The sequence below is a fragment of the Rhea pennata genome, chromosome 2, assembly GCF_028389875.1.
Source record: "Rhea pennata isolate bPtePen1 chromosome 2, bPtePen1.pri, whole genome shotgun sequence".
NCBI classification, from domain to species: domain Eukaryota; kingdom Metazoa; phylum Chordata; class Aves; order Rheiformes; family Rheidae; genus Rhea; species Rhea pennata.
This window is the reverse complement of record NC_084664.1, coordinates 114,617,334-114,644,687: the sequence shown is the minus strand read 5'-3', so window position 1 is coordinate 114,644,687 and position 27,354 is coordinate 114,617,334. Positions and strand designations below refer to the sequence as shown.

At 46.1% G+C, this 27,354-nt stretch overlaps 1 protein-coding gene across 1 annotated transcript in view; it reads right to left on the bottom strand.

Annotated features, from left to right (window-relative positions):
- CABLES1 (Cdk5 and Abl enzyme substrate 1) overlaps positions 1 to 11,572 on the bottom strand; it is a 64,334-nt gene extending 52,762 nt beyond the window's left edge. Inside the window, exon 1 of the mRNA XM_062570219.1 lies at positions 11,040 to 11,572. Coding sequence (XP_062426203.1) covers positions 11,040 to 11,572 — 533 coding nt within the window. The remainder of the gene's footprint in view (positions 1 to 11,039) is intronic.
- Between the last annotated feature and the right edge of the window lie 15,782 nt (positions 11,573 to 27,354).

The window sequence follows — 27,354 nt, the reverse complement described above, 5'->3', positions numbered from 1 at the left end:
GATACAGAATTCTGGAATTCCGCTTTTTGGCTTTACTTTTTCCAACAAATGGACATGAATGACCTCTGTTAATGCAAATAACTGTAATCAAAAGACAAAAAGTAAATTAACCCAAACAGATTATCATCTGTGCCAGCGCATGAGCTTGGATCAAAAGTATACTTTCGAAGCAAGTCTTGCCAAGACACTATGCACTTTTTTTTTTTTTTTTTTTTTTTTTGCATCGTGGAGCAGTCTGGGTGCACAAACAAGGGATTTCTTTCAGATGGCACTAAGGCAGATGACACACTGCAAGAGCACAACTCTAGTGCCCTGTCACTACTGGGTGTTCAGACCACGGGTTCAGACTAGAGCTGGCCACACTGTGCACAGCATGGACATCTGGGCTGCAGTTTTCTGCTCTGCAGATCTGCTCCTGTTGGGCCAAGTTGCATGTTAAGGCAGACACGGCCTTTCTCGATTCAGAAGGCCTGAGCTTCTGGCAAAGGCTCCAGGCTTAAATAATTCATAGTTCTGATGGTTCTCATTAAGGTTAGCTTCAGTACGTTGTATATTTGAACAGCTTGCGCAACGCAAGAAAGGGCATAGCCCAGTGGGACTGACGCTGTCACCTCACAGCATGACACCAGCCCATCACACGAAGAGCTGAGCTGGTCTTTCCGATGTGTTTTCATTTCGATTTTGCTCTCATTTGGAATGTGTGGAAATAACAACTTGAAAAGCAAACAAGGGAGCGTTACGGCTGCATTCGTTTAGAGAAGCACAATCTGCACCTCTGTTTCCTGCTTCTTAGGGCTCACATACCTCCACAGTCTAAGACATAAAAGGTAATTTGGTGGCCTCAAAGGTCACGTCAAGTTTTATAAACAGCATTCCTGTCCATTTCTATTGATGTGACAGCATAAACCACGCTCTCGTACCCACCGATTTAACCAGAAGCACTGTTACCTTCAGTAAAAACAGGATCTCAGTTACAGTACTCAACAACACCAACAACTCCCCCACAAAATGACAAGGAGGAGCAGTATATAAACAGGAGCAGGTCTGGAGAACCTGCAACATTATAATAAGCAACATTATAATAAGCAAAAGCAAATAAGGAAATCTGTGAAAAACCTTAACAGAAAAGCACCTGCTGTTTTTTCAAAGTGAGATTTTCAAAGGCACTCAAGAGCGTTCCTCAAATTCATGGTTCACAGGCTCCTTCAAAAATCCTAGCTTAAATTGCTCTAATGCTCTGCTCTCTTTAGCCTGAATAACCCGAGACAGAAGGCTAACTCAGAAAAAAGAAACACTGCAGAAGTGAAGTCAAGTCTTCTTTACCCACAACCTAACACCTTGGAAAAGTGGTTCAAGAGCTTCTCAGAAGCTGCACTTCTTCTAACACATATAAATGAAATGAGAATCAAAACAAGACCATGCTGAAATGTTCCTAGGGATTGCACAAAGCAGCGGACAGCACCAACTACCAGATGGCTGGCCGCTGTGTGAAGGACCATGCCATCCTCACGCGATGACACCACGCTCATTTATCCACTCAGATATTCAAGATACGTGACTGCTTGAGAGGTCTGAAATATTATCTCGGCAACTTAAAATAGAAAAGACAGGCCTAAGTCTGTTCTCACTTGTACCTGAGCAATGCTGTCATTCAGAGCCTGCTCATTTTCAGGCTTCTTGACCTTGGCGAGCGCGCAGCGGCTGACGAGCTCCCGTTCACTCCAGCCCCGTTCTCTTCCGTTCCTCCTCCCCAAGCAGCAAATTCCAATTATAATCCCCATCTTCGTGAGGTCCCGCTGCACAAGGCAGCTCGTGGGGTTGGGGTTGAGTCTGTAAACAGTATGGAGGAGCGACAGCATTTTGCACAGCCCCAAGCCAACAGTGCACCACTCTTGCTGCAAGGCTACCTCCTTCCAAGAAAAAAAGCCTGTGCAAAGCTCACAGATCCACTGGGAGAAAATACACATTTCCATCACACATTCAACCCTTACGCAAAGCACAATGCTAGCAGCAAAAACTACTGCTGAACTAGCCGTCAAAGCACCTAGTTAAGAGTGCAGCCAAATTTCTACAAAACTTATATTTTTCTCTTTCAAATGCATTTACTCAAACTAGTAAGGAAACTAGTAAGGAAACTACTGAGTAAACGAGAAGCCAATATTTATAATAATCTCTTTAAAACAGAGAGAAGCAAAAAACCTTCGACAATGAAAGACATTCCTTAAAACACATGTGCACAGACACTTGCTATTCGTGAGGCTGCTCAGCAGCTCCGCAGCACCTGGACCGGCTTCTAAAATGCAAAAGCATTTAATCTTCAGGCGAGTCATACACACAGAAAAATAGGGATTTTGCCGATCTCAGAGAAAGGTTGTTACGGAGGTACCTCACAGCGGCACTTCGTGCTCTTTGGTAACTAATCCTGTGTTTTTCAGCAACGAGCTCCTAGCTGTGGCTTCCTCTCTGCTAGGTTCCTGTGACAAGATAGCATTCTACCAGACAGTAACCGGTGCCGCTTAAAAATCAAACCCAGCTTTGCTTTAATTAAAAAAACAGCTTCGTAAAATTAAGGAGGCGCCTAAGATACATAAAGAATTGAAGACGAGAGGTTGTGTGAAGTACCTTTCTCAAACCGTAATTGCACCTTTGTATTTTAAAGAACATTCCTACAAGACTATTAACAGCAGGCTGCGATTTCGACGGCTTTTTTACGTAATGGGCCGCAGCACCTGCTCGAGAGGTCCCTACCCGAGCAATTAAACCACACTTTGCACCGTAACATCCGAAAGCTGTCTTACTCCTCGCCAGATTACCTGAAAAACACCTCAGTGCTTCACTGTGCTTAATTAAGAAACCGCATCGCCCCCAGCCCCACGTGAGCGAGAAGGAAGAAAAGCAAGGGAGGTCCCGGCCCCGCGGCGGGGCGCAGAGCCCCGAGCGGGCTGCAGACCAGGCGCGAGCTCAGCGCCCGGCACGGCAGCAGAATGTCTTTACAATTTAACGTGCCTACATCCGATTTTCCTGACAGCATGTAGCTCTGAAAACTTACTCGTATTTACCAAGAACTGCAGTGCTACAGACCTGTACGGACACCAAGAACGCAATCAGTTTTTGTTTGAACATTCGTTATCAATAAAGCTATCTAGCTTTCTATTTTTTATCCCACCAATGTTAATACAATAAAATCCCTGGTATCACCAAAGTTTACTTACAAGCATAGCTTTATATACTGACTCTGATTCAACTGAGTAATTTTATATATACGCAAACGCATACTTTGGGCTTTGCAAGATCCTGAGTCAGAAAGGATGCATCCTCTTTTGCTGTCCAAGACAAGCTGAGGGAAACACATTTATATTGTGGTGAATGAATCATTTTTTCCCACAAACCTCAATTTCACAAAATTGTGAGCCTCATCTATAACACTGTGGAAGGCTGCTAAGAGCATGTGCTTGTCCTTCATGTTCATATGTAGGGTGAAGGACTTTGGGGGGGTTGGGGTTTTTTGTTGTTTTCTTTTTTTTTTTTTAAAAAAAGAAACTTCTTACAGAAAGGTAACTGGCCCCTGTTTAACTTTTCATTCACTTTTCAATTCTCCACAAGAGAAAAATCTTCTTCAGGCAAAAGCTCTGAAATGTAACTGCTCAAAGCAGGGTCGGTCCTGAAGTACATCATTAGAACAGAAAATTCATTTACCATTCATGACAGGAAAGCAGTTGCTCCAAATATAACACAGTAGCCAGTGTAAATGAACCTCACAGTTCCTTAAATATGTACTCTTCTAAATCTGCATATTGCAGCCTGAAAAGCTGAAAAACCCTGAGACATGTGCCAGAGCAATTCCTAAAAGTCTTCCTTCCACTGGCACATCATGTTTTCTCTAAATAGCAGTGAATTTTTCTTCTCTTAACTGATTTGCCGAGTTCTTTACCCGGCTATTTCAACAAATAAAACTTCTGCTAAGCCCCTCTTAGGAGATCAAAGATCACCCTTCAAATTTCTCACTGTGTTATTTGCAGACTGCAGGCAGGCAGATACACACCTTCCATACGCCAAATATATGTAATTGCGGTTTTCTAAGAATGACCCTTCTTATGGCAAACTGATCGGTTTGGGGCTTGGGGTTTTTCTCTTTTTTCAGTCGCATTGTTAAAACAGCTAGTCCTCTGCGTCCGACTGCACCTGCTGCACTGCTAAGCCTGCTGCCTTGTGGCAGTCCCACAAAACCAAGGGCAAGTTTTGCGTATACAGCAGTGTTGGTTAGAAAGGGCCAAGTCTGTCCTTGGAAGTATCAGCGTATGTCCAGGGGTGAGTTTGGTGGATATTTGCACTGCTGAAATAGAATCCAGCTTCTCATGGGATCAGTTGGTGTCTGGAGAAGTTTCAATGTACAGAAGAAGTGGTAATACCAAAAACTAAGCTTCTATATTTTCAGGTTAAATTCTGAAGACAAGCATTTATGTACATGCAGTTTAAAATTTGTGAGTCTACCAAGAGCTGAAATAAATAGAAAAATAAATCAGGATTTGTTGCTGCATCATTATTCATGCTTCTCATCTTTCCCTCACATCAAACTTCCCACTGGACAGGGCCCCAAGATAGCCTAACTAGTACTGTTTTTTTCAAAACAAGATAGCCACAGAAATACTTGAGATTTTTTTTTCTTTTAGAGATAACACTTGGGAATCTCATTTATGTTTTAGCTGTTTTGAACTGCTTTAAGCTAAAGCTATATCCCCAATCACCGATTAAAGCATACTTTCTATCCAATAGCTATCCGCAAACTACAGTCTATCATATCGTATCATATCATCTCTATCACCAAACTGTATTTTTGCAATGGTCTGGAGGGCTGACTAGCCACGTGGTTGCTAACAGTCTCATGGCTTCAAGACACTTGCAGAAGTACTGTGCAGCAGATAAGCTGTGCAGCTCATAAAAAGAAGGGCCAGGTTGACTGCCTGTCCAGGAGCTTTGCTAGCAGGAGGAGGGTAAAAAGAAAGATTTACTAATGGGAATGGAAGTACCAGGCAGCAGCTACACAAGTAAACCTGCCGAAATGTCTTATTCCACTGTTCTCCTGATATCTAATGAGCATGCTGTATGCTGCCCAAGCACCTGCACAGTATATACCCGTGGAGTTTCTGGAATTAGGGTTGAAGCTGAAATGCTTTTAATTGGCAGACAGTGAAGGGAACCAACACAAATACAACTCTTCACATGTTACTGGGTCAAGTTTTCTAACAGAAGTTAATGAATACCCACAGAGGCAGAGCCTTCTTCTCCATCTGCCTTCAGGGCAGTCTGATTTAGAAACCTGCCATGTTCTGAGACATCCACATAGCTGGGTCCATCTTAGTGTCTGTCAGTCTATATAGGTGTCTAATTAATTCTGTAATAGTTGTGTATACTACACTGTCCCAGATCTTCAAACCTGACAGTGAGCAGCTGTTTTAAGGGTTTTTTTCTCTTGTCAGATTATCATTTTTATCTGACAACGATGCTTGGAAAGTAGTATAATAAAGCCCTGCAATTTGCCAGAGCAAATTTCTCTAGGGTTTCTTTTTATAAGCTTTGTTTATTAAGGAAACCCAGCTGATGGGACTGTGCTGTCCATCCGCCTGTGCAATGTCTTAGCGCTGTTCTCCAGTAACTTCTGAACCATTGGTGAACTTAAACTAACACCTGAAAGATGACTATGTTTCTACCACTTTAACGGAACAATACAGATGCTTAAATTTGTGCCCTGAACAAGAAAAAAGGGAAGGCAGAGATCATTGGTGATGGATGCCAGTCAGCATGGACGTAGAGGTGCCGTGTTCAGCATGTGCACTGCTCAAAAAGCAGACACAGTCTCAGGCCATCTCTTGACTGGCATCTCTGGCTGCTGTAAGAGATGCAGAGATACCCATGTGGTAGGGGATTGGGACAAAGGCGCTCAGGATGGCAATTGCTAGGATCCAGGTTTCACAGCTGCTGAAGTTTAAGTGATGGTGGTAAGGTGTCTCACTCGAGGAACCTATCCGAACATCACCAAAAGAATAGCTCGTTTCATCTTCCTCCTACCTACAACCTGTCAGCCATAAAGCCCTTTGCAGATGTAATTTAAGCAAGTGACCAAGCTTCAAGGTATACACTGGCTTTATGTGGAGGGAAGAAAGAGACCTGAGCTCTCCCAAGCCCACCGTCAGTCAGCAACTGCACGGCTCTAAGGTCCCAGCCTCTGAGAGGGCCACAGGATATGCTAAAAAGGGTAGGGTCCTGTGTCCTTCCCAGGACTCCTGAATGCGAGTTGTGTATACAGGAACAGCAAGTTCTCTCCAGTGGTTGTGTCCTCTGGGAACAGCAGGCTCTGGGATCCAGGAAGACTTTGTCACTGAAACTCAGCTCTGACCGACCCAAAGAGAACCCCAGGACACTGGTGCATCCACCTGTCCTACCCTAGCTATTTGAGTCTTAATCCTAATCTTGAACATCCCTTCTTCAGGATGGCACAGGAAGGCCTCTTAGCTTTCCAAAATGATGACAGAAGTCACCGGAGTATCCTCTTTAGAGGCAGCAGTATCAGTGGTAGACAAGGTCACACACCTATGAAAAGACTTAGTTCAGCATGTGCACCTTCCATTCACTTCTCAGACCATTAAACTGCTGTTTTCACGCTATTCTTGGATACACAATTCTAAAATTGTGGCTTTAGGTCCAGTGAATAACAAACCCTCAATCACACACAAAAGGTCTAACATGTTTCCAGCAGCTCATAAGCAAACTCCTGATGTTGGAATAACCCTGAAGGGTGGACAGTGCCACCATGTTTGTTTGTTTGTTTGTTTGTTTGTTTGTTTTGGTTTTGCTCCTCTTTCAGGACTCTGCCTGTAACACACTTGTTTCGGAGAGACTCTCTTCTTTTGTCTCTGAAGTGTTAAGTTTGGAGGAATTTTTTGTGGTGTGCAATGATTGTGCACTAAGCCTGCATGCTCTGCCTGCCTCAGGTGGCTGAGGACTGTCACACTAAACTCAACTGCTGGATTCAGCTCCGCAGCAAAATCCTGGAGGCTTCCTGCAGCATCAACAACGGATCACACTTTGTGAGCTGACCACTCAAAAGCTGTGCAAGTCTAAAACTCCATTATCCCTCTTCACTGTATCTCTAGAAGATGAATACTTAGGCCAAAACATAGTTCTGCTTGTGCACAACAAATAGTATCAGCCATTCAAAACATCCAAAAGCTATCGTATTTTCTGTAACAATATGAAGTACTTGCACGCCAAAATGCTGTAGCAGTAAATGGAAACCTGAAAGAGGAAGCTGCTTCCCCTCCACATTACCAAAACTGAGTAAGACGGAAGGCAAATAGCACAACGAATTCAAATGGGTATAAATAAATTGAATCTTTACAAATGTTAGTAATCATAAATTAATTTTAAAATTACTTAGGAAATGAGATTTGCTCTGTAGGTCAATACATATAAATTTTTCTATAAATCCACATGAACCACAACAACTTAACAGGTCCTTTAAATGGGAACATCCCCTCCCCCCGAACAATTACTCAGTGTATATTTCTTTCTACCACCTTCCCATAACCAGCTGCTCCGAGAAGGAATCTTCCTTCCCATCTGCCCTTAAACCTGACATATTGCCATGGACAAATGCAATTGGAAGTGATGTCTAAGCTCCAAATTCTGCCAAAGCTACCAGCAATCAATTTATTTCTTTAACAAAAAAAGAAAAAAGCACGTGCTTGTTTGAGGTAGCCTGGGCCTTTCGAAAAGATTTTACATAGAAGAGGAACCTTCATGCACAGAAGTAGCAATATTCTTCTCAGAAGACTATGTCAAAAAAAAAAAAAAAAAAAAAGGGGGGAAAATCCAAGCATAAATAAAAAAAATCAAGTACAAGGGATCACTACCTATGTCCAGACTCTGTAATGATTTTAAATCTTTTTGGTTATAACTATATGCCATAGAGGTCCTTGCTAATTTAGATGGAGCTGTCAAAGCGAGCTACAATTTGGCATGAAGAAAAGCATGGCAGAATTTGGTTGTAGTTCCCAGAGTCTAGTGTCCTTAGCCACCCCCTCACCATACAACCAAAGTGAACATTTTCAGCTCTAGACTAGTTGCCTTTGGCATCAACAAGCCAGTTTTTGAACAAACTTTTTTTCCCCATATATGTATAATTACATACCAGCCTCCAAACAGCTAGAAGCTCCATGTTCTTTTCTGTACCATTTATTTCTCATGAATACCCATACAGCACAAACCCAAACCACATTAATGATAACCTTGTTAAATATAAACTAGCATGCAATTACACAAACTGCTAACACAAACAAAAAAGGCAGGAAACTCTGATCACATGTTCACAATAGGTTCCGAAAACTAAATAAAAACAACAACATAATGCAGCCTGTCCTGTGCGATACTGTAATAGAAAATGGTTTCATGTTACAACATAACTTACATGTCTAAGCACAGAGGACTAGTCTTTCAAACGACACATCAAACCCTATTTCAAACCTGCTGCAAGGAGAGTGAAAGGGCAGGAGGAGAGACAGCAGATGTACAATGTTTTTAAATTAAAAAAATAAAAAATCTCTGATTTTCCTCTCTGCTTCTCTGCGTCCTCCTTCAGGTGAGCTAATGTCTGTCTCAAGGCAATCGCTACGATTGCTGGGCTCTGCTCCCTGCACTGTGCTGGTAAGGGCAGGCCACGTGCAGGGCGTTTGGCTCCTTCCTCTCCATTACGAGAGCAGCAGAAGGTCTGCTTGAACTCTCCGTTCCTGGGCCCGCGCCAGCAATGTGCATGCCTCCGATTTATCTTTTGTGCAGGAAAGAGTGAACCTAGCAAGCGGAGTCTGTGTGATGCCTTTTCATTTAAATGATGTGCAATGCTAGAATACCACCTCCGTGTGTCAGCTGCCTCCCCGGGTCCCTCCCGACCCTTCAGCTGCTGTCTATTTTTGATGTTTAATATATATATATATATATATATATATATATATATATATATACATTTTCCAGATTAGAAACAAATCTATTGAATAGGAGCCAAACTCTGCGCTAGACTGCACATTTGCAGCGTCACAGTAGTCAGCAAAGCTAAGGGCATAACAGAAATCTCAAAAGGACAAGCCAGGACCCGGATGCTACAACAGAGACTATCTCACTTAACACTCGAGGAAGGTTTAGCCAGGTGATTTTCCCTGACCTGTACTATCAATTCAGTCTCTTTGCACGCCAGCAGAGTGGAATCTGTGCAATGCTGGATTCCTGGGCTGCAAACAAGAACGGTAATCATCTTTCTCTCTTAAGCTTCACATAGTTCTTTAAAAAAAGAGAAAGAAAGAAAAGTGGAGATTGTGGAAAGAAAAGCTGAGAGATGCAAACAGGGGCAAGAGAAAACAATGACAGGAAGAGGAAAGAGCCATGTAAGAAGAGATACAGGTGAGAACTCAGCATCCCTTCCAGAACGGACCTAAGAGAATGATACAGTAGCACAGGATCAAAGACTGCAGGCAAGGAAAAACACAGAGGATCCTTGGGAATCCAGAAAGATAACACGGGACTCCTAAACTGATTAATAAACTCAGTCAGTTAGGAGAAGGCTAAGGAGTATCCAGCCTCTCGAACACTAAGCGGGTACTGCTAAATGCATTACCATCAGCAATCAAAAAGCTGAGGAGCAAAACTGCAGTCCCCAGATCATGCTCTGTGGGTCACTCCCAGCTCACAGGGCCGCCGGCAACGGTTTGCAGAACCATGTCCCATGTCGCTGTGTTAAGTGTACAAGCATATCCGCTTCAGGTTGCGCTGCTGGTGATCCGCAGTGCAATTAGAGGGTTGTCACTGTGCTAAAAGTTTTGGGAGCCACAGGACTGGGAGAAGCTTAGTGGTAAACCACCAGTAGGGAAGGCGGGGCTCCCTTACACAGCACAAAAGGAGCTCAAAAGACCACAGATCCAACCCAGGTGCAAGGAAATGGTAGGGCACACAGCTAAGACAACCTTCTCTTGGAACATTTCCAGTTTCTCCAAGCTGGTTAGTTTTGGGAGGGACTTTTCTACAGCAGTCTACGCTCAATTACCCTTATAAACCCTTGCAATAACATGTGACTCGAAGTCTACCTATTTGTCCAAGAGAGAAACAAGAAGGGAGTGTGGCGAATGGAGAATGTGGGAGTGGCAAATGATGTGGGCTTGGAAAGCACAGACATTTCTTCCAATTTCTTCCCTGCTTTTCTCCTCCCCATTTGCCCCCCAGCCTTTGATACACTGCCAGAAAAGTGAACGAAGATTACTTTAGATCCATGGAGCAATTAACGCATCCACGTTTGTGCATTTTTACATGACTGCACCTTCTTAGCTGAAAGTCTTAGCTATTTAAGCTAAGCAAGGTTATTCTTTGGGGATGAGCTTATTAAAAGGCAAAAGGATACCAAGCGGCAAGGAACAACCCATAGGAACAAGGAGTGCTTGCAGATAAAGCGCTTACTTAAGGAGCGAGCAAAACACTGCTTGCACCATGTGTCCGCTACACCTGGTGCCTCGGGTCTGATTCATAATCCACAGGCATCAATGGAAAGACTTCCATTCACTGCGTGCATAGGCTGTGGATCTGGCTCCCTCAATAGTTTACTTTCTTTGCTTTTTTGTTTTCAGCATGCTGCCTAGAGAATAGGCAGAATGATGGACCAATCCCCCATCAGAAGAGAGAAAACGGTGACACGTATTCTGCACAAGTACTACTACTAGAATAATAATAATAATAACAAATAAAGGTTGTAATAATAAAAAGGAGGCAGTGAGGCAGGAGCAGATGCATATGCGCGTTTCTGCCAGGAGCGAAACTTTCGGCTACCTGCGCTCCGCCGCGAACGGCGGCCGCGGGCGCTGCGCTGCGCTGCGCCGCGCCGCCCGCAGCCGCTGACACCCCGGCAGGCGCCTTTCCGCCAAGGCCCGGCAGTGGCCCCGTTTGCCCGGGCGGCCCCGGGCTCGGGGCTCCCCGGAGCGGACCCGCGCCCCGGCGGCGCGCCTTACCGGGATCGCTGCAGCTCGAAGGCGGCGGCGGCGGCGGCGCCGGGCAGCGCCGGGTCGCCGCCGCCGGGGCCCTGGGGGCTGGCGCGGCCGAAGGGCGCCGGCAGCACCCCCGCCGTGAAGGAGTTGAGGCGGCCGCGGCTCCCCGCCGCCGCCGCGGCGCCCAGGAAGGCGGCGGCCGGCACCTGCACCGAGGCGAAGGCGTCCTCCTCCTCCTCCTCCTCCTGCTCCTCCTCCTGCTCGTCCGCCGCCGCCGGCCGCGGGGGCTCGGCGGGCGCCGCCGGGGGGCTGCCCAGCCGCGGCGGCGGCGGGGCCTGGCGGGGCCTGGCGGCGGGGCCGTCGGCGCACGGCGGCGGCGGCGGCCGCCCGTCGAGGGAGATGCTGGTGAGGAAGGAGAGCGCGGCCTGCCTGCGCCGGGGGTCGCCCCGCAGCGGCGGCGGCGGCGGCGGCGGCGGCGGCTTCCTGGGGCCGGGCTCGGGCGGCGGCAGGGCGGCGGCGGCGGCGGGGCTGCCGGGGCTGGCGGCGGCCGCCGCCATTGCGGGCCGGCTCCCGCTGCTCGGGCTGCCGGGCTCGCCCCGCCCGTCACCGGCTGGCGGCGGCGGGCATGGGCGCCCTGGTGCCGCCGCCGCCCCGCGCCCCGCGCCCGGCCGTAGCGCCGCTGCCCCGCGCCGCCGGGGCTCGGAGGCGCCGCGCCGCGCTGCGCCCTGTGCAGCAGCGCAGCAATCACGTGCGGGAAGCAGCGAGCGGCGAGGAAAACAAAAGCCCGGCCAGCAGCCCGCAGGAGGAGGAGGAGGAGGAGGGTGGGTGGGTCTCGGCGAGCTCCCTCCTTTCAACCCTCTTTCTTTCTTTTCTTTTCTTTTTTTTTTTTTTTCCTTCCTCCCTTCCCCCTCCCTTCCCTCCTCCCCCTCCTCCTCCTCTCCCTTTTTTTCCCTTCCTGTATGCGTGGGGGCGGGCGGGAGCCGGGGAAGGTGGAGTCTGTGCCCGGAGTGCGCGGCACATGGCCCCGGCGGCTGCCGCGGGTGGGGCGCGCTCGCCCCGTCGGGGCGGCCCCGGCCCGGCCCGGCCCGGCCCCGGCCGCGGCTCGGGGACAGGCAGCCCGCGAGGCTCTTGCGCTCGTCCCCAGCTCGCACGCACCGGCTCTTGCGGTTCCGTGCATGTGGCATTTCGCGAGTTCCCCAGACCGCTAAAGCACCCCCCCACACGCACCCGAGCCCCTCTGGAGACAGCACGTTTATTTTACACCCCTCCGTAGGTTTTCCAAGCCCCAGGATACGTGGGTTTTTTCCGCACCTGCAGATGCCCCCAGCCGACCCATCTCACCAGACTGCAGCACCAGGCACTTTCCTGCCCTTGCTTCATTGCCACTAGCTCAACCTTGCTACAACTGCTTTTGCCCCGTGGTGATAATTTCATCAACAGCTTATGTAAGGACTGGCTAACGTATACATACGGACACCAGCATATGGTTGTCGAAAGATAGCAGCCTGCCTTCACAAGGCATTGCAGTGACTTGTATTATTTTGCTGCTGTATTTTTATAGTTTTGTATCTCACAGTTGTACATTGCTGATGATTAACAGCTTTTCCAAACTGTTACAAATTTTGTAATGTTTGTGCATCCCTATCAAGTACTCCAGTTTTACAGATTTATCAAAATTCACTAATTTGATAAGCAAAATAGCTTATGTGGTCAGAGAGGGAAACCTAATCCTGTTGTTGGAGGAAGCTGGTTTTGCATTCCTCTCAAAACTGAGCTTTTAAGCGGTTAGTAACTTTCGAATCAGGCTCTATGGTTATCTGTGGATTATTTGTGAATGTCTGGCCGTTGCTGACACCGAGTGCTACAAACCCTTAGCTTTAAGGAGCCTAGTCCCAGCGGCGGCGGGGGAGATCTCCAGCACCGAGGCAGGTAACTCAGCTGATTATGTAATGAAGACACAGAGCGAGCAGCCAGCTGGCCGAGCAGGAGGTGCTGGGCAAGTGATTGGGAAATGATGTGAAAAAGGACTTTTTTGCATCTCAAACCCTTCTCACTGCCGTTTTAAGACGAGGATTCTCCTTTCAACCTGCTCACTTGAGGGTTAAGTTGATTCTTTCCTAAGGGCTGGCACTGATGTGCCTATCTCTGATGCATCAGGGATGGGTCATTTAGAGTGGAAGTGGGTAGATCTGAGTGCTAGACCCACCTCACCAGAGAAAGGTGAATTTGGCAATGTCTCTCACCTGCTAAGGGAGTGCTCAATACTCCAGGGGTAGCAACACATCCTTCAAACAGCTCCATGATCAGCTGTGGACAGTGCGCTGAGCCACCGTCATGATGATGGATAAGCAGGTAGCTGGTTTCTGTTTTGGAGAAGAAGTTTGAGAAATTGTGAGCCTGCCACCTTCCTTGGTGGCACTACCCATGTCTGGTGTGAGGCCCTGTCACTGCAGCAAGAAGCAGCAAGCCATCCGGTGTTAGGGAAATGCAGCGCTCAGCTCCTGTAGGGGTGCTCAGTGCTCCTTTCAAGATAGTCCCACTTCAAAGCCAATTCAGGGCTCTTTGGAGCAGGTCTCTTGGGCTGCAGAGAAGTGTCACAGCTCTGTAGCCCGAGGATTTGGGTGTTTCCTGGATGCTCACCTCTCGTCCAAGGACTGCTCCCGCATAGTATATAGGTGGTTATACTTGGGTCTCCCATATTACAGGTGAGTAGGGTATACAGTGCGATTTTTTTCTTCTTGTTTTTCTGTATTTTTTTCTTTTGTTTCTGAAAGGAAGCAGCCACAGTGTGTACTTTTCTCTGGAGCTCAAAAGCTTGCTATGGCAACTGAGTCCTGGAGCATATTTTCCAAGTCCAGCCTCTCATGGGAGATAGACATGAGAAAGAGCATCTGGGCCAAAACTCAAGGTAGGAATTCCAGAGGCTAGTCTAATTTGGAGTCATTTTTATGAGTGCAAAAGTGTACATATCTTTCACAAAATTACTCTTGTGATGGGATGTATCACACTGTTGTGAGCATTATCTTATATCAGAGCCTTAACCTCTGTTAGGTATTTGCATCAGGTTGTGGCAGATGATCTTTTTCAGAAAGAGCTGCTCTAGAGGAAAATGTTAGCCCCTTGTCCATATACAGCACAGGCGCTTTTTAACATCTGATTTTATAATACTGTCTCTGAGACAGGGAAAGCTCACATGAGTGGTTAAGTTTGTCAAACCTCCTTGCATCAAAATGAGAGGGGTTAGTTTAAATTGTAGGGTTTTGCTAGGCTGGCTGATTGAGCTGAGCTCACCGGGACCCTGCTTGCCCAAAGCAGCCTTCGCAGAATGCAGGTCCATCCACCCATCAGCGTAACTACCTCAGCGGACTTAAACGAACATGCATGGTGCTCACGTACACAAGGCACCGTTGGGAGAGTTCCATCCTTGTGAACTGCCTTTTCCACAGGCCATTGTGAAGGGGGTTAAAAACCTACCTTCCACCGCACGCGAGAATAAATCCATTTGAGAAAGCAACATAAAGCAAGAAAAGCATGACCTTTTCAGATTAAAATAAAGCTATTTTTAATAATCAGTGGGACACCATGGTGCTAAGAGAATTGGCATGACAGGATTACCAGGTTCTTTAGGTTTATTTATGGATTTAGTAGCAAACTGAAATGAATGTGTGCAACCTGAGATGCCTAACATCGCTTTGTAAAGCTTTAAGTAAGTACAGAATTGTAGAGCTGGCTGCTAAGTTAAATGTTTTCTTCTTGTTACTTACATCCTTTCGATCTGTGCTTAGCAAAACTATAGATGATTACACGAGCTATGGTAGTCCTGTTTGTTGGAAGCTATGTGGAAATGTTAAACAAAATGACTGCTGTTTGAAATTTTTTCTTTGATGAGGAGCTGGTGGTTGACTAGAGGAAATAGCAAAGTTGAAAGGAAAACCAAAAAGACATATTCTGGAAATTTGCTTCTGTGACTGTTTTTTAAATCATTTTCCCCTCCAGTTCCTTTTCCAACCAACCAGCTCTACCCGATTGCAGGCAAATGTTTGTGTTTCAGAGGTCACAGGCTTATGTAAGCAGTTGGATGACAAGTGGTAATAGGAGTGGTAGAGCATGACAGCCTTTCTACCCAGTGCACAGAGAGCTGGGAGAGAGACTAATCAGTTGTGGGTGTTTGGGAACAGCATGAAATCTGGGGGACAGTTAACACAGGTGAGTGGAGAGGCTGGATTTGAAGAGGTTGAGGAGGGTGGAGGGAGTCTGGATGAAAATGAAAGCTCAGCAATTTATCAGCTTAGGTCTCTTCTGATAAATGAGATTGTAGAAACAGTGCCTTGGTGTACCTGTCTTTATAGAGAAGTGAACCAAGCGTGGTGGCCTTATGATATCTTGGTCTTAAGGTGACTAGTGAGAGGGCAGTGCTGTTACAGCGCAAGTCTGCAGCCAGCAGGACTTGAGGAGCAAACCTGAAAGGCTGCAACGGCTTGAGCTAAAGGTGTGCTCCCGAGCAGCTTGCCACCTCATGTTTAAAAACATCTGTGCGGGAGAATTGAAGAGTTTACCTGGAGCTTGAGTTAGAGGCAAGATTTGATATATACTGGGAGTTAATTCTGCAGGAATAACCAGTCCTGAATCACCCCATCGTGAGTCAACAGGCCAGTCCTCACGTGTGCTCAGCGTAGTGTCTGTGCGCATTAGTGACAAAAACAAGCTTCTTAGTGTCATCAACACTTGTTAGACCTGCAGCTAGTGGAGAAAAAAGTAAACGCAATTCTCTTTTGTAATTTCGACAGGATTGTTTTTAACTGGTAGGATCAATCAGGTTGCAGAAGGGTGGTCTGGAGATAACGCTTCTGCACTCCTGCAGTTGAGAACTGGCATAATTATTACTGATGCCTTTGACTATCGCTATCAGACCCCAACAGTGAGGCAGATTTTCTGTAGCCTGTGAGCATACTTCCAACAAGGTGCAAGGTTTGGGGGAAACATCACATACACAATCTCGTAACGCTTTTTCTTTCCTTCCCGGAGTCGCTTTTCAGAATAGAATTGCACTTCAAAAGAGGAAAGTGGTTGTAACATTAAAGAAAGACTTGGAATGTGAATTTAATAATCTTTCTACTTAAAAGAAGTGTCTGTCGGAAAAAAAAATTAGAAAGAATTTAAACACATTTCATGATGTAGCCGTAGTTAGGAATGGAAACTGGATAAACACAGTACACATTCTTTACAAAAGACTAATGCTGCATTTGGATATTAAGGCCCATTCTGGTGCCAGGCCCTAACCTTAAGTCTGTAGTAAATTTTATATAAAACAACCCAATTCTCAGAAATGCTAAGTACTTGCTTCCTACTGGTAACATTTCAGGAGCCTCTTTTTGGCCCCCTTTTTGAGGTCCTTCTTTGATAATTGGAATATAAAAACTTGACCGTAACATATCTATCACCTTGTTTGGAAAACAGAATTCCTGGAATATGAGTAGATACACACTTGCCTCTTTATGCAAAACTTGTTCTTGCATTGTTCTAGGGTGTGTGCAAACATCAGCCAGGTTACCTTAAACAAATTCATATATCAACTTCGTGGTGCTGAGGTCCTGTCAATAGCACAGGCTCTCCCATCCTCTCTCTCACATGTAAAATATTGTATGTGTGGAATAGGATAGCAGGGAGGCAGCATCTCTTCCCACCTTCCCTCTTCCCAGCAGAAGTCTCTTTTCTGGGAGCCCTTGGGAGTCTTGTGTGTGCGAGAAGGGTGGGGGTGGAGGTCACAGATGGATGCAACATTTTCTGTAGCAGTGATTTTTTCCTGTCTTGCAGTCAGTGGGCTTCTTTATTACTAAGTTAATGTTATGCAGGGAGGCTAAATGACTCTCATGGCATCTCCATGAGTGTGGAGGAGAGGGGGAGGCTGATGGGAGACTGGGAGAGGTTTGTGATTGCCCAACACTGTGGTTGGAGCCAGGTGGGCAAGATACTGTATGTGACTGAAAGGAGGAGCAGAAGCCACTGTCCTCAGCAGAGTTTGAAAGCAGCTCTACAGATCAACTGGCCCATGGATGGTAAGGGCACCAAACCTCCTTATTATTTTGGAAATCAGAGGTGTGGCATTTGTAGTATATGAGTGTGTATGGTACCGCATTTTGAAAGGTTCATGAGATCTTCAATAGGCTATATATGCATATATATGTACGTATATGGGTGATAGGGCCAATCTGATTGGTGTTTGCCTCTTAGAGAAATGAGGGCAGTCTTTTCAAGTGGCTAAAACTGGAACTGATATCATTAGTCCAACTTATAGTACCTTTAGGTGGGGCTGGTGGCAACAGCCTGTTATTAAGATTACTTAACATTTTTTTGTCATAAGACCCTGCCATTTGCCATGCTAGATCCTCTTCAGGCCCAATGGTTTCAGCAAAATTTGGTCAAAATGTTATGCCAACTCCAAGAGTAAGTCAAACACGCTTCTTTGCTCTCATTAGAAATTCTTGTGACCTTTCCTCTGAAAACCCTAGCACCCCCTCACTGAAACAAGAATTTAGGAAGAGGGCTTTTGTGATGGAGCTGGAGCTGGGGGGAGAGGCAGGGGTGCCCTCCCTGCCAAAATTTATCCACCTCTGTCCAGTTTCAAGCCTTTGAATCACAGTTTTCATATGCTAGCTAGAGATTTACTCCTGCCCAGCAGCTAAAACTACCAGTGATGACAGATGTCTTATTTGAGAAAACTTTGGCTGGCTGTATTTTTTGAACAGGCTGAATACGTGCAATCCCAGACCCACAGGAGTGCCAGAAGGGATGTTCCCACCTGCTCTGGGCCAGCATGGGCCAGCTGCCAAATGCAAGGAGAAAGCCTGTTCACAGGGCCACATCCGGACCAGGGTGTGGAGCAATGGAGGGAACCCCGTGGTCGGATGCCGGGATGGGAAGAGGAGTGTGAGGAAAAGCCACCATCTTCAATTCTGATTTAATTCAGAAGGGGATGGGTGAGAAGGCTGTGCATTCAACCCCGATTCTCCTGCCTCACCTGCTTCCTTCTCTGCTTTCCTCCTTCTCGCCTTCTTGATTTTTCAACTTTTAAACCCACTTGACGTAAGTTTGGTTTGAGGAGGTCATGTGAGTTGTTTGTTTGTCTGTTTGTTGTAGCTACTGGTGGATCCCTTAAGGACCCACACTAAAACGGGAGCTCTTTTTCACTAGATGCTGCAAAAACGCGTCTCACACTGCAGTGAGCTTGCTGGACAAGTAGGCAAAACAGGGAAGGTGGCCATGTCAGAGCTGTAACTGGAATGAGATGTTTCTGGCTCTTATTTCAGTGATTAAATGGGATCAGGGCCACATAGCTCCTCTCTCCCTTGGAAAACAAAAACTGTGGACATTTGTACAGAAAACAGCCCCTGCCTGTGAGATGTTCAGCCTTGCCTTGCTGCAGTTTTCCTCTGTGAAGTCAGATCCCTTTTTATAGTATCTTAATAAGTTAATGTAAGCGTGAGGCTCAAAAGAGAGTAGTTTTTACTCAAATGAGGAATGGGCAAAAGCCCTGCCTTGTTGGAAATCCCCTCAAGCAGTGGCATAAATAAAAAAAGCAACTCGTAGCTGCAATGGAATGGAACCACTGGACAGATCTCTAAAAAGAGCATTTAAGATTTTCATAAAAGGACAACTGTGATTTATCCTGTTCTTTACTTTTTTGAGATAATTTGGAATCAAGTATAGAATCACTTGGCTATTAAGATTTCAGAGAAAAGCCTGGAAAAACATCCATCATTGTCGTGGTATGTATTTAATTTTTAATAATCTCAGGATAATTTTAAAATATACTGCAGGCTTCTGAAGCATTCATGTGAGCAAGTCTTTAAGTATGTTCGCTACCTAAGGAAGGAAAATCCTCCAGTTCACAGGACAGTCATACTGAGGAGCTGTGTTAGACTGAAAATGCTGCTGACACCTCCTGCGACATGGTCTTCAATGAGAGTAAAAACATTAAATAAATAGAATCTAAAGTTCCCAGAGGGACTTGCTGGTGGAATGTTTCACTTCAGAGACTCTCATCTGAGCTCAGCTTGACTGGAAGTGCTTAATATCCAAGAAAAAAAAAGTTCAAAGGATTTTTTTTTCTCCTTTTGAAAATATTATATTCAGGGAGTGTGACTCCAACAGGAATGAAGAAGGCAAATGGAAAACTTTTGGCGGAGTGAGTTGAGGTTTCACATTCAGCTCAATGGCATTTTTCTCTCTGTATGTAATGTGATATCTTATGAGCACTGCACTCAGTGCATTCCAAAATTTTAGGAAAACTTTTAGAGCCCTTTTAATTTCAGGAGCTTGTCAGGGGCTAGAACTCATTATAGACTGATGGAAATCAGACAGATAGAAAGAAGAAATAAAATATTCTCCTGCCTATGAGATGCGATAGCGTCAACCCTTGTTGTACTTGGGACGAACGTCGTGGACCAGTGCTAGCTTGCAGCGCTTCTGTCCCACCTTTACTAGTGACACCCGCTGAAGGCAGTGTCCAGGGGATTTGTAGCAACTCTTTGTTATCCACATACAGGGGCAGAGGCTCTGCAGCTATGCTCTCATATAAATATTTACCATTTCCAGCATAATAATACCCGACAAGGTCAGCTCTGCCTCTTTCCCAGGGCGGTCAGAAAAACTGATACTGAGCTGCTGAAGAGGAGGATGAAGTAACGGTGAGCCTTGGCAGAGGGGTGGAGGGGACGGGGCCAGGGGGACAGAGGCCACTCGTCCCCCCCCCCCGGTGGCCTGAGCAGCCCACGCACCCCACCCAGGCGTCCCAGGGGCCGAGCTCCCCTCCTGGCACAGCTGCCGCGCGGGGCCCCGATCCGCAGGCACGAGTCGGGTCCTGGAGGGACTGGTCCCCCCGAGAAGGACCTCCGGAGGTGCAGAGGTCCCTCATGGGAGCTTCCCACACGCCGGGGGGCTCTGGGGCAATGTCGTACGCCGTCTCCTGGTTCGGGGCCAGGTGAAGCGAATCAAGGCTGCAGAGGGAGGTAGGCAAGTGGCATGTTGGAAACTAGTGGCAGAGACGAATGGAAGAACTGAGACGGTTCCTTCGTAGGAAGAAGAAGATGTGCAGCCTGCTGGCTTGTCACAGTGATTCCCACCGCTGCCCTGCACAGATTTTCGATAGCTCTCTGCAAAATGTAGCACGGTCCCAGGAGTCCACTGTAATACTAGTGAGCCTCAACGGTGTCCAGCTGTATAAGGCTGCTGCACGCAATATCTAATTCTTCCTATTCACCTTCAGATAAGGAAGGGAGGGAATCCAATCCTCAGCACAAATGATGTTGAATTTATCCTTAGAAGAATGGCCAGGGGTGTCCTGGTTCTGCAGTGAAGTCCACCCAGACTGGAGATCACCTACTGCCATCAGGAGGGGAAAACAAACCCACCACCCTACCCTAAACAACTGTAACTTGCCATATGCACATATTTTTATAAACTGATAAAAAAATAAAGCTGTTGAAAAAATGGTTTAGATTGTATGCCTTTCTCCTCAGATTGTTTTAGCAAAAAAAGATTCGAATTGCTTCAGACTGTAATGGAAACAAAATAAATGGAAGTGGTTCCCCGACAGGACAGATCCAAAGTATTCTGCTGCTTTTACTCAAATTGAATAGTACCTCGGTGTAATAATGTTCTTACGGAGATCAGTGAGGTTGTTTAAATAAACGAAGTGTAGAAGAAAGTAAAAGAAGACAGACTACATTCAAATCAAAAGGTGAAAATTCAAGCCCCCTGCAGCCACAAGGAAAGGAGAAATCCATTAAGTTGTGATGAAATAAATACTGAAAAAGGTCTGTCAAATCCATTGTAAAGTTTATTGCAAAATAAAACTTAGTTAAGGGCCAGAAAACAAATTGAATAAGGCAAAGGAATGTTAATGTAACAGAAGAGAATAGCTCTCCTATTTTGTACATAATTCGGTGCATTTGCAAGTCTTTCTGGTTGAAAGCTTGACTGATGATTCCTTCTTTCAGTGTAGAAATGAATCATTTAGTTCTGGTTTACCGTAATGTCTTTGGAGGTAGCTATGCTTTGTGCCAGCCCTTCAGGAGAAAGGGAAACGTTTAGATATACACTGCAAGGGCTTAATGAGATTTTGACTGTGTGCGTGTGTGTGTGTGTGTGCACGCGCGCACACGTGCATGCGTGTGTGTGCGCGTGCGTATGTATATTTATATATATTCCCCTGCAGGGGCATAATTCTAACTAGATATATTAGGATATAATCCAGATCCTCCAACTAAAGCAGTAGAAGGAAAATTTAACAAAATTACTCTGCTGGCTGGTTTTGGAAACGTTTTAGCCATCTCCATTATGCCAGCATGACTGTGTTCCTATGGGAACAGGCTTCCTCATAGCAAGAGGCTTCTGCAGCAAGAGCAGGTGAATCCTGGCTAAAATCTTGGGCTTTTGCACAAAACTAAATATTCTGGTGTTCTGCAAATATCAAATATTCTACAATTTTCTGATTAAATTCACTCATTTTCAAAACCAGTTAGGACAGTTCTGTGCTACTCTGCCAATGAGACCAGATGGAGTCAGCGACATTAAAATCATCATCAGGACTAACTAGTAGATCCTCAATAGTAAAAGCTTGTTTGCACCCTCCCTGGTTACTTCCAAAGGCGGTATCCTTATCCCTTTTGAAAAGTACTGTACTGCAGGAGTAATCCCATAGGCTTTAATGGGACTACTTACTACGAGGGAGCGTATTAGAATTTGGCTTTATGTTAATGTTCAATTTAAATATATACCTACTCTGAAAAAACAAGATCTGGGAGTTGTATTTTGCATGGCTATTACCTTATATCCTCACTGTTTACTTGCATCAGGAGCAATGTTTACAGAAGAAAACCCTGTGACTTCAAAACTCTGTCAAACAGGAAGGGATCATTGGGGAAAAAACAATTAATCTGACCAGCTGGTTGGAGAATAAAATGAGATATCTAGTTACTGCCTTAAATCAATATTTGAAGTGTTCGTACCCTGAACCCAGGCTGATCAAATGTGTCTGCTTTATTTTTAACTCCAAATTAAAATTGCCAGCAAAGTGACCAGTTATGCACATAAATGATACGAAGGAGACAGAACTTTGCCAGCAGATAGTGAAGGTTTTGGAGGTTATGGGAAGCTGGGGCTCAAATTTCAAGGAAAGCTTATAAGCTGGGTTAAGGACACAGTTACATGGAGAGAGATGTGCTGAACAGCAAGTGTACGAATGTAAAGAAGACCTCCAGTGAGGTCCCATCATGTGAAGAACACATGATTGCCATCATTTGATGCATTTCCAAGAATTACAGATGAAATAAATATGTGCCACCCGTGCTCAGCATTTTTTAACTCATCCTACACACTTTGTGTTCGGGGCATCGCAGTTCTGCCTAGGGAACACTGCATCTCTCTGTCAGCCAGACGATCAAGGAATAATCAGTGGTCTTTAATTTTGTTTCCTCCCTTCCTGGTACAATAAGTCCAGAAACATCATTTTTCTAATGGAAATAAATGAAACAAGAATGTCAGACATTTTGAGTGGCGTCTCTCCATCTCCACTTGTGCCTCACTTGAGGGGCAGAGAGTAGTCAGGGCTAGATGCCCATCTGCTGAAGGCATAGGGATCTTGTGTGTGCCCTTGCTCTTGGCAGCCTTAGGGCAGATGATGGTGAGGTGGCTTTGGAGAGATCCTAAAGGTCCCTATGATGTGCGGCTGTAGACACAGTAGATTCTGGGAAGCAGAAAAAACCTCCACAAAAAGGGTTGTAGCAGTGGGCTTACTGGTCATTTTGCACAATTAGAGAACCTGAAACATATTTAATGGGAGCTGCTGCCTGCATTGGGTTACATGGTACTGGAGTTACAGGCCACTACCACAGTTTGCAAGGGAGTACAAGGTCCCAGCTTCCTGCACAGTTTCACCTGAGTGGCATTTACATACATATATATATATATATATATATATATATATATATACACACACACACACATATATATATATGTAGAAAGTATGCTTGTGAGAAAAAGAAGGGAAGGGCAACAGGCTATAAAAAAGGCTTAAAAATAGCAGAACTTCAACTTAGTGTTGAAATTCTTCTCTCTGCTCTCAAGAAGCTTCCTAGTTTGTATTTTCTACAGTAGTACAGTATATTTTCTAAATAGCACTGACCTGTCATCACCTCCCCATATTTTTGTTCTTAGGAAGGTACAGGGTTTTAAAATTGACTAATTACAATGCCTAATCAGCATTTCAGTGGAAATATTTACTGTTCTGATAGTGTATCAAGGAGCATACTGTACCCTTGGAAACAGCCGTTCACAGTTTCTGTCTTTAGAGCAATCCTTACAGCCCACAGGAGAATTACATGGAGTAAAAACATGGGTGTGTTAATCCTTTGCATGCTTGATAAGATGTGAATTTGTTTGGATAGCCAACTGCTAGCTTGAGACTTCAGGATCTGCTTGCCAACTAGAACAAGGTAGGTGAGGGATATGTGGCCTTTATTGCTCAATATGAAGGATATCTGGACTTCAGAGAGCAATGGGATGATGGTGGCCTATAAAATCTGAGAGAATGACAAATGCACGTAGGAGTGTTTCTTGTCCCAGAACTTCAAACGCGATTCAGAAAGCAATTGTTTCTCAAGTGCATATTTTTAAAGGGCATCAGGCTGCGTACTTTTCGGCCCAGTGTGTGGATATTTAAGGAAATACACTACAAGGTATTAAGAGTGACTCCCAGGAGCCATCATTTTCATTCTGCCCGAGTCTTTGCAGTTTTACCCCAATTCAAAGCCAGAGGTCACCAAGGGGTGAGGTAGGCTGTAAAAGCTGGTGCCAAACAGGCCATGGGCAGAAATGCTGAAAGGGTCAAATCACGTTCATAGAGGATCTTCTTTTTTTTTTTTTTTTTTTTTTCTTCTCCACTTTGAGTATTCCCTTGTGAATGTTATGAAATATAAACGCAATAGCACTGTGTGGGTGAAACCTGGAAAGCAAAACTCTCCTGGAAGCAGCTGAGCAGAGCATACCAGCCTTGCGCACCATTCCTGGGATAAATGCTGTTTTAAACAGCGTGCCAGGATGTCTTGCTTTGCATGGAGAGCGTCGGCTCCCCAAATGACGGAGGGACAAGTCAGCATTGCCCTGAGCGTAAATGTCTTTACAGGGGATGAGGTACACAGGTGGAACAGAGATGGTCTAAATGGCTTGCAAAAGAGACAGGGCTGCTTTCCACTGTGAACGCACCAGGGTGGTGCCCTCCGCGTGGGCTTTGCTGGTTTTCCTGCCTGCCGTGCACGGTTGCGTGCGAGCCTTGCACGATTTGAGATCTGAGAAGCGCTCTGAGTTGATCCCTTTGCCCTCATGTGGGTTTTTCTCTGAAAGAAATGTGGCTCGGTGTGCACAGCAGCTGATTTCAGCAGGCTGTTTGAAGTCCGTCCAAGTGACCGCAAACGCAGTGTGGTCAGCTTTAAAGGCTTTTTCCTTTTTCATGAGCAGCATGAGGAATAAGTCACATCCGATGCTGGACGTGGCAATGCTTTGCCTCGCGCTGGAGCACAGGTGCATTGGCAGGACAGACTGCCAGAGGTACGTCATCGCTGCCTGGGCTGTCCCTGGACAGGACTGATGGAGCTGCCTCGGCTGAAACCTGTTTTTCCAGTGAATTTCCAGCTAGGCTATGAAAACAAGTGTCCCCATGAATGCTTCTGACTTAAAGCAGTCACCCTGGCTCTGTATTTGCCTTCTTTCCGTACTTTCTGTGCTGTTCAGTGGGGCTGCCCTCTCCAGGGCTTCCCCCATGCAGCTGAAATTTTCCCTGTACACAACCTGAGAGCACTAATACATCACTGCAGACCCAGAACAACACTATTTTAAGGACTTGGAGGTGTCCCCTCCTTGCTGAACGCCACCCCGTCAGCCGTGTGTGCAGAGCAGCCGTGAGTGAACTGCGTGTGGGGTGGTTCCCTTGGTGTACTCGGTAATGAAGCACCTCCTGGGCAAAGAGGTTAGATTTTGTCTGGTTTCCTATTGTTTTGTTAGGGTCCCACACAGTCAAATTTTCATTAACTCTTGATTGGGGGCAGGGGGGGAATTGCATCGGGACCTCAAGCTCTGAACATAAGCAAACAATCTGTTACGGAGAACCAGCAGAGAGGGGGAAAAAAATAAAATATGATGATTCAAGGCAACATTCACCTCAACGTGAGATCATCATTTTTGCTTAGGCAGGGGGTAACAGCTGGCTGGTGATCAGAGGATTATATCTGCCCGCTGTTCCTGGGCTGACCCTAAATAAAACCGTTAATGCCAGTGTGGCGGAGTGGCCAAGGAAGGCGGCGATGAACGGAGCAAATCCCCGGGCCGCCCTCCGCTGTGTTCCCTAATCGTCTACATTTGTGCTGTCTGCTGTATTTCCTCCGTTAGGTCCAGAACATGGGGCTTCAAGGAGTCTCCTCCAGATGGCAGCTTCCTTCCCAAAACCGTGGCCGAGGGGTCCCTGCCCTATCCGAGGAGCAACTGGAAGGCGATGGAAATAGACTGTTTGTTTGCAGGACTTTTTGCTGTGTTTTGGTTCCCAAGCCTTTGGCTTCTGCAGCGTGCATCGCCTCCGTTAGGTTTAACCCAGCCCGCCCTGCTCCGCGCTCAGCGCCGGTGCGAGCCCCGACCCGGAGCTTCTGGGGGGCCCTCGTCCCGCGAGCCCGCTGCCCTGCTCCTCGCAGCCCCCGGAGCTCTGCTTGCTTGGCGCGCTGAGCTCTGTTGAGACATTTCGCTGTTTGATTTTGCTGTTCAGCTTCGCCCGGGACTGAAATGACCCCGGGTTGGTTGGTTCAAGGCTGTTTTTCTGGACGGTGTTGCTGCGGGTGATTTTTGCCTCGCTGCGTGTTGCCCTTGGCTGGGGCAGGCAGGACGTGGTGTTTGCGCAGCAGCTTAGTGCCCTCGCTCTGCCTGAATGTCCACTTACTCTGGGAAAATATTTCCCTGTTGGAAGATCTTTTTCATTCAGTTTTCCTATCTGCAATCCCTAAACACAAATCACATATTTCTTGAGGTCACTGGAAATCAATTAAAAAATTGCTCCTGCAGTTAGGTTGTGAATAAAGGACGGCATTTAGCCCTTACTCGCACTGCTCTCAGCTTTCAGAGCAGAAACAAGGACACGTATTCCTGCTGCAGTAGAGCAGATGAGCCCAGTTCTTCCAACAAAGGTGAATTCGGTCTCCCCAGCAAACAACTTCCAGCTGCACAACCTGTCGATGGGGGAGAGTCAGCCCAAAGGCTGCGTGCCCACCCTCGCGCTCCCTCTGAGCTTATGAACCCCCCATGGTTCTTGTATTGTACTGTATTATATTCTATATTTATATATATATATATACACACATATATTATAAACATACACACTATATATGTGTGTGTATGTATATATTTATACATACATATATATATATATAAATGTACATACACACATATATACAGCCCTTTCCCCCCTCTCTCTTTCCTTCTTCTCTCACAGACTGAGCAGCTTCAGTGAGGGGATAGCAACTTTCCATTACAAATGCTTTTCCTGTGACTGTTTTTGTTTTTTAAGCCTGCCACGTGAAAACAGACATAATATTTTCATTTTGTTTTTTTCTATAAATAAATAGAAATTCGACATCCAGAATGTATTTCACTAGAGCAAGTAAAGTAAAGGATTGCTACCTTTTTAAAAAATTTGCTTTTCACGGCAAATTATGATTACGTGCAGATAAACTCATGCTTTAAAAAAGACTGATTATGAACTGAAAGCTCTATTACTCAGTATTTGCTTACAGCAGCTTTCATTTCTTTCTTCCATACAAGGGTTAGTACTTGCTCCTTTAGATATTTGTACCTCAAACCAATATTTTAGCATCTTATTATTATTTTCTTTTAAAGGCGATCTCAAAAACTAATTTTCTTCGATCCAAACCTAAAGACAGCTAAAGCCGTGTCAGCGTGGGGTGCCGAGCCGCGGGGGCGAAAAAGGGCCCTTCCTCCCCTGCCTGGCCCGATCCAGCCAGGGAAAAGGGACGCACAGAGCTGCGCGGGCAGCGGCGCTGCTCGGGGGATTTGATCTTCCTCGGAGGCGTCACAGCGGCTTGCTCTGCCCCGGGGATCTCTCGCGGAGAGAGCGCGCGCGTTTAACGCCAGCGCAGCCGGCGCGGAGCGGCGGTGCTCGGAGCTTCGCCTCGGCAGCGTACTCCGTGGGGAGGAAACGGCCCCTCTCCTCCGCTGCCGACCCGCGTCCTGCCTCGCGAGGTCACCCCGGGGCATCCAGGTAGTTCCCAGGCAAATGCTGACA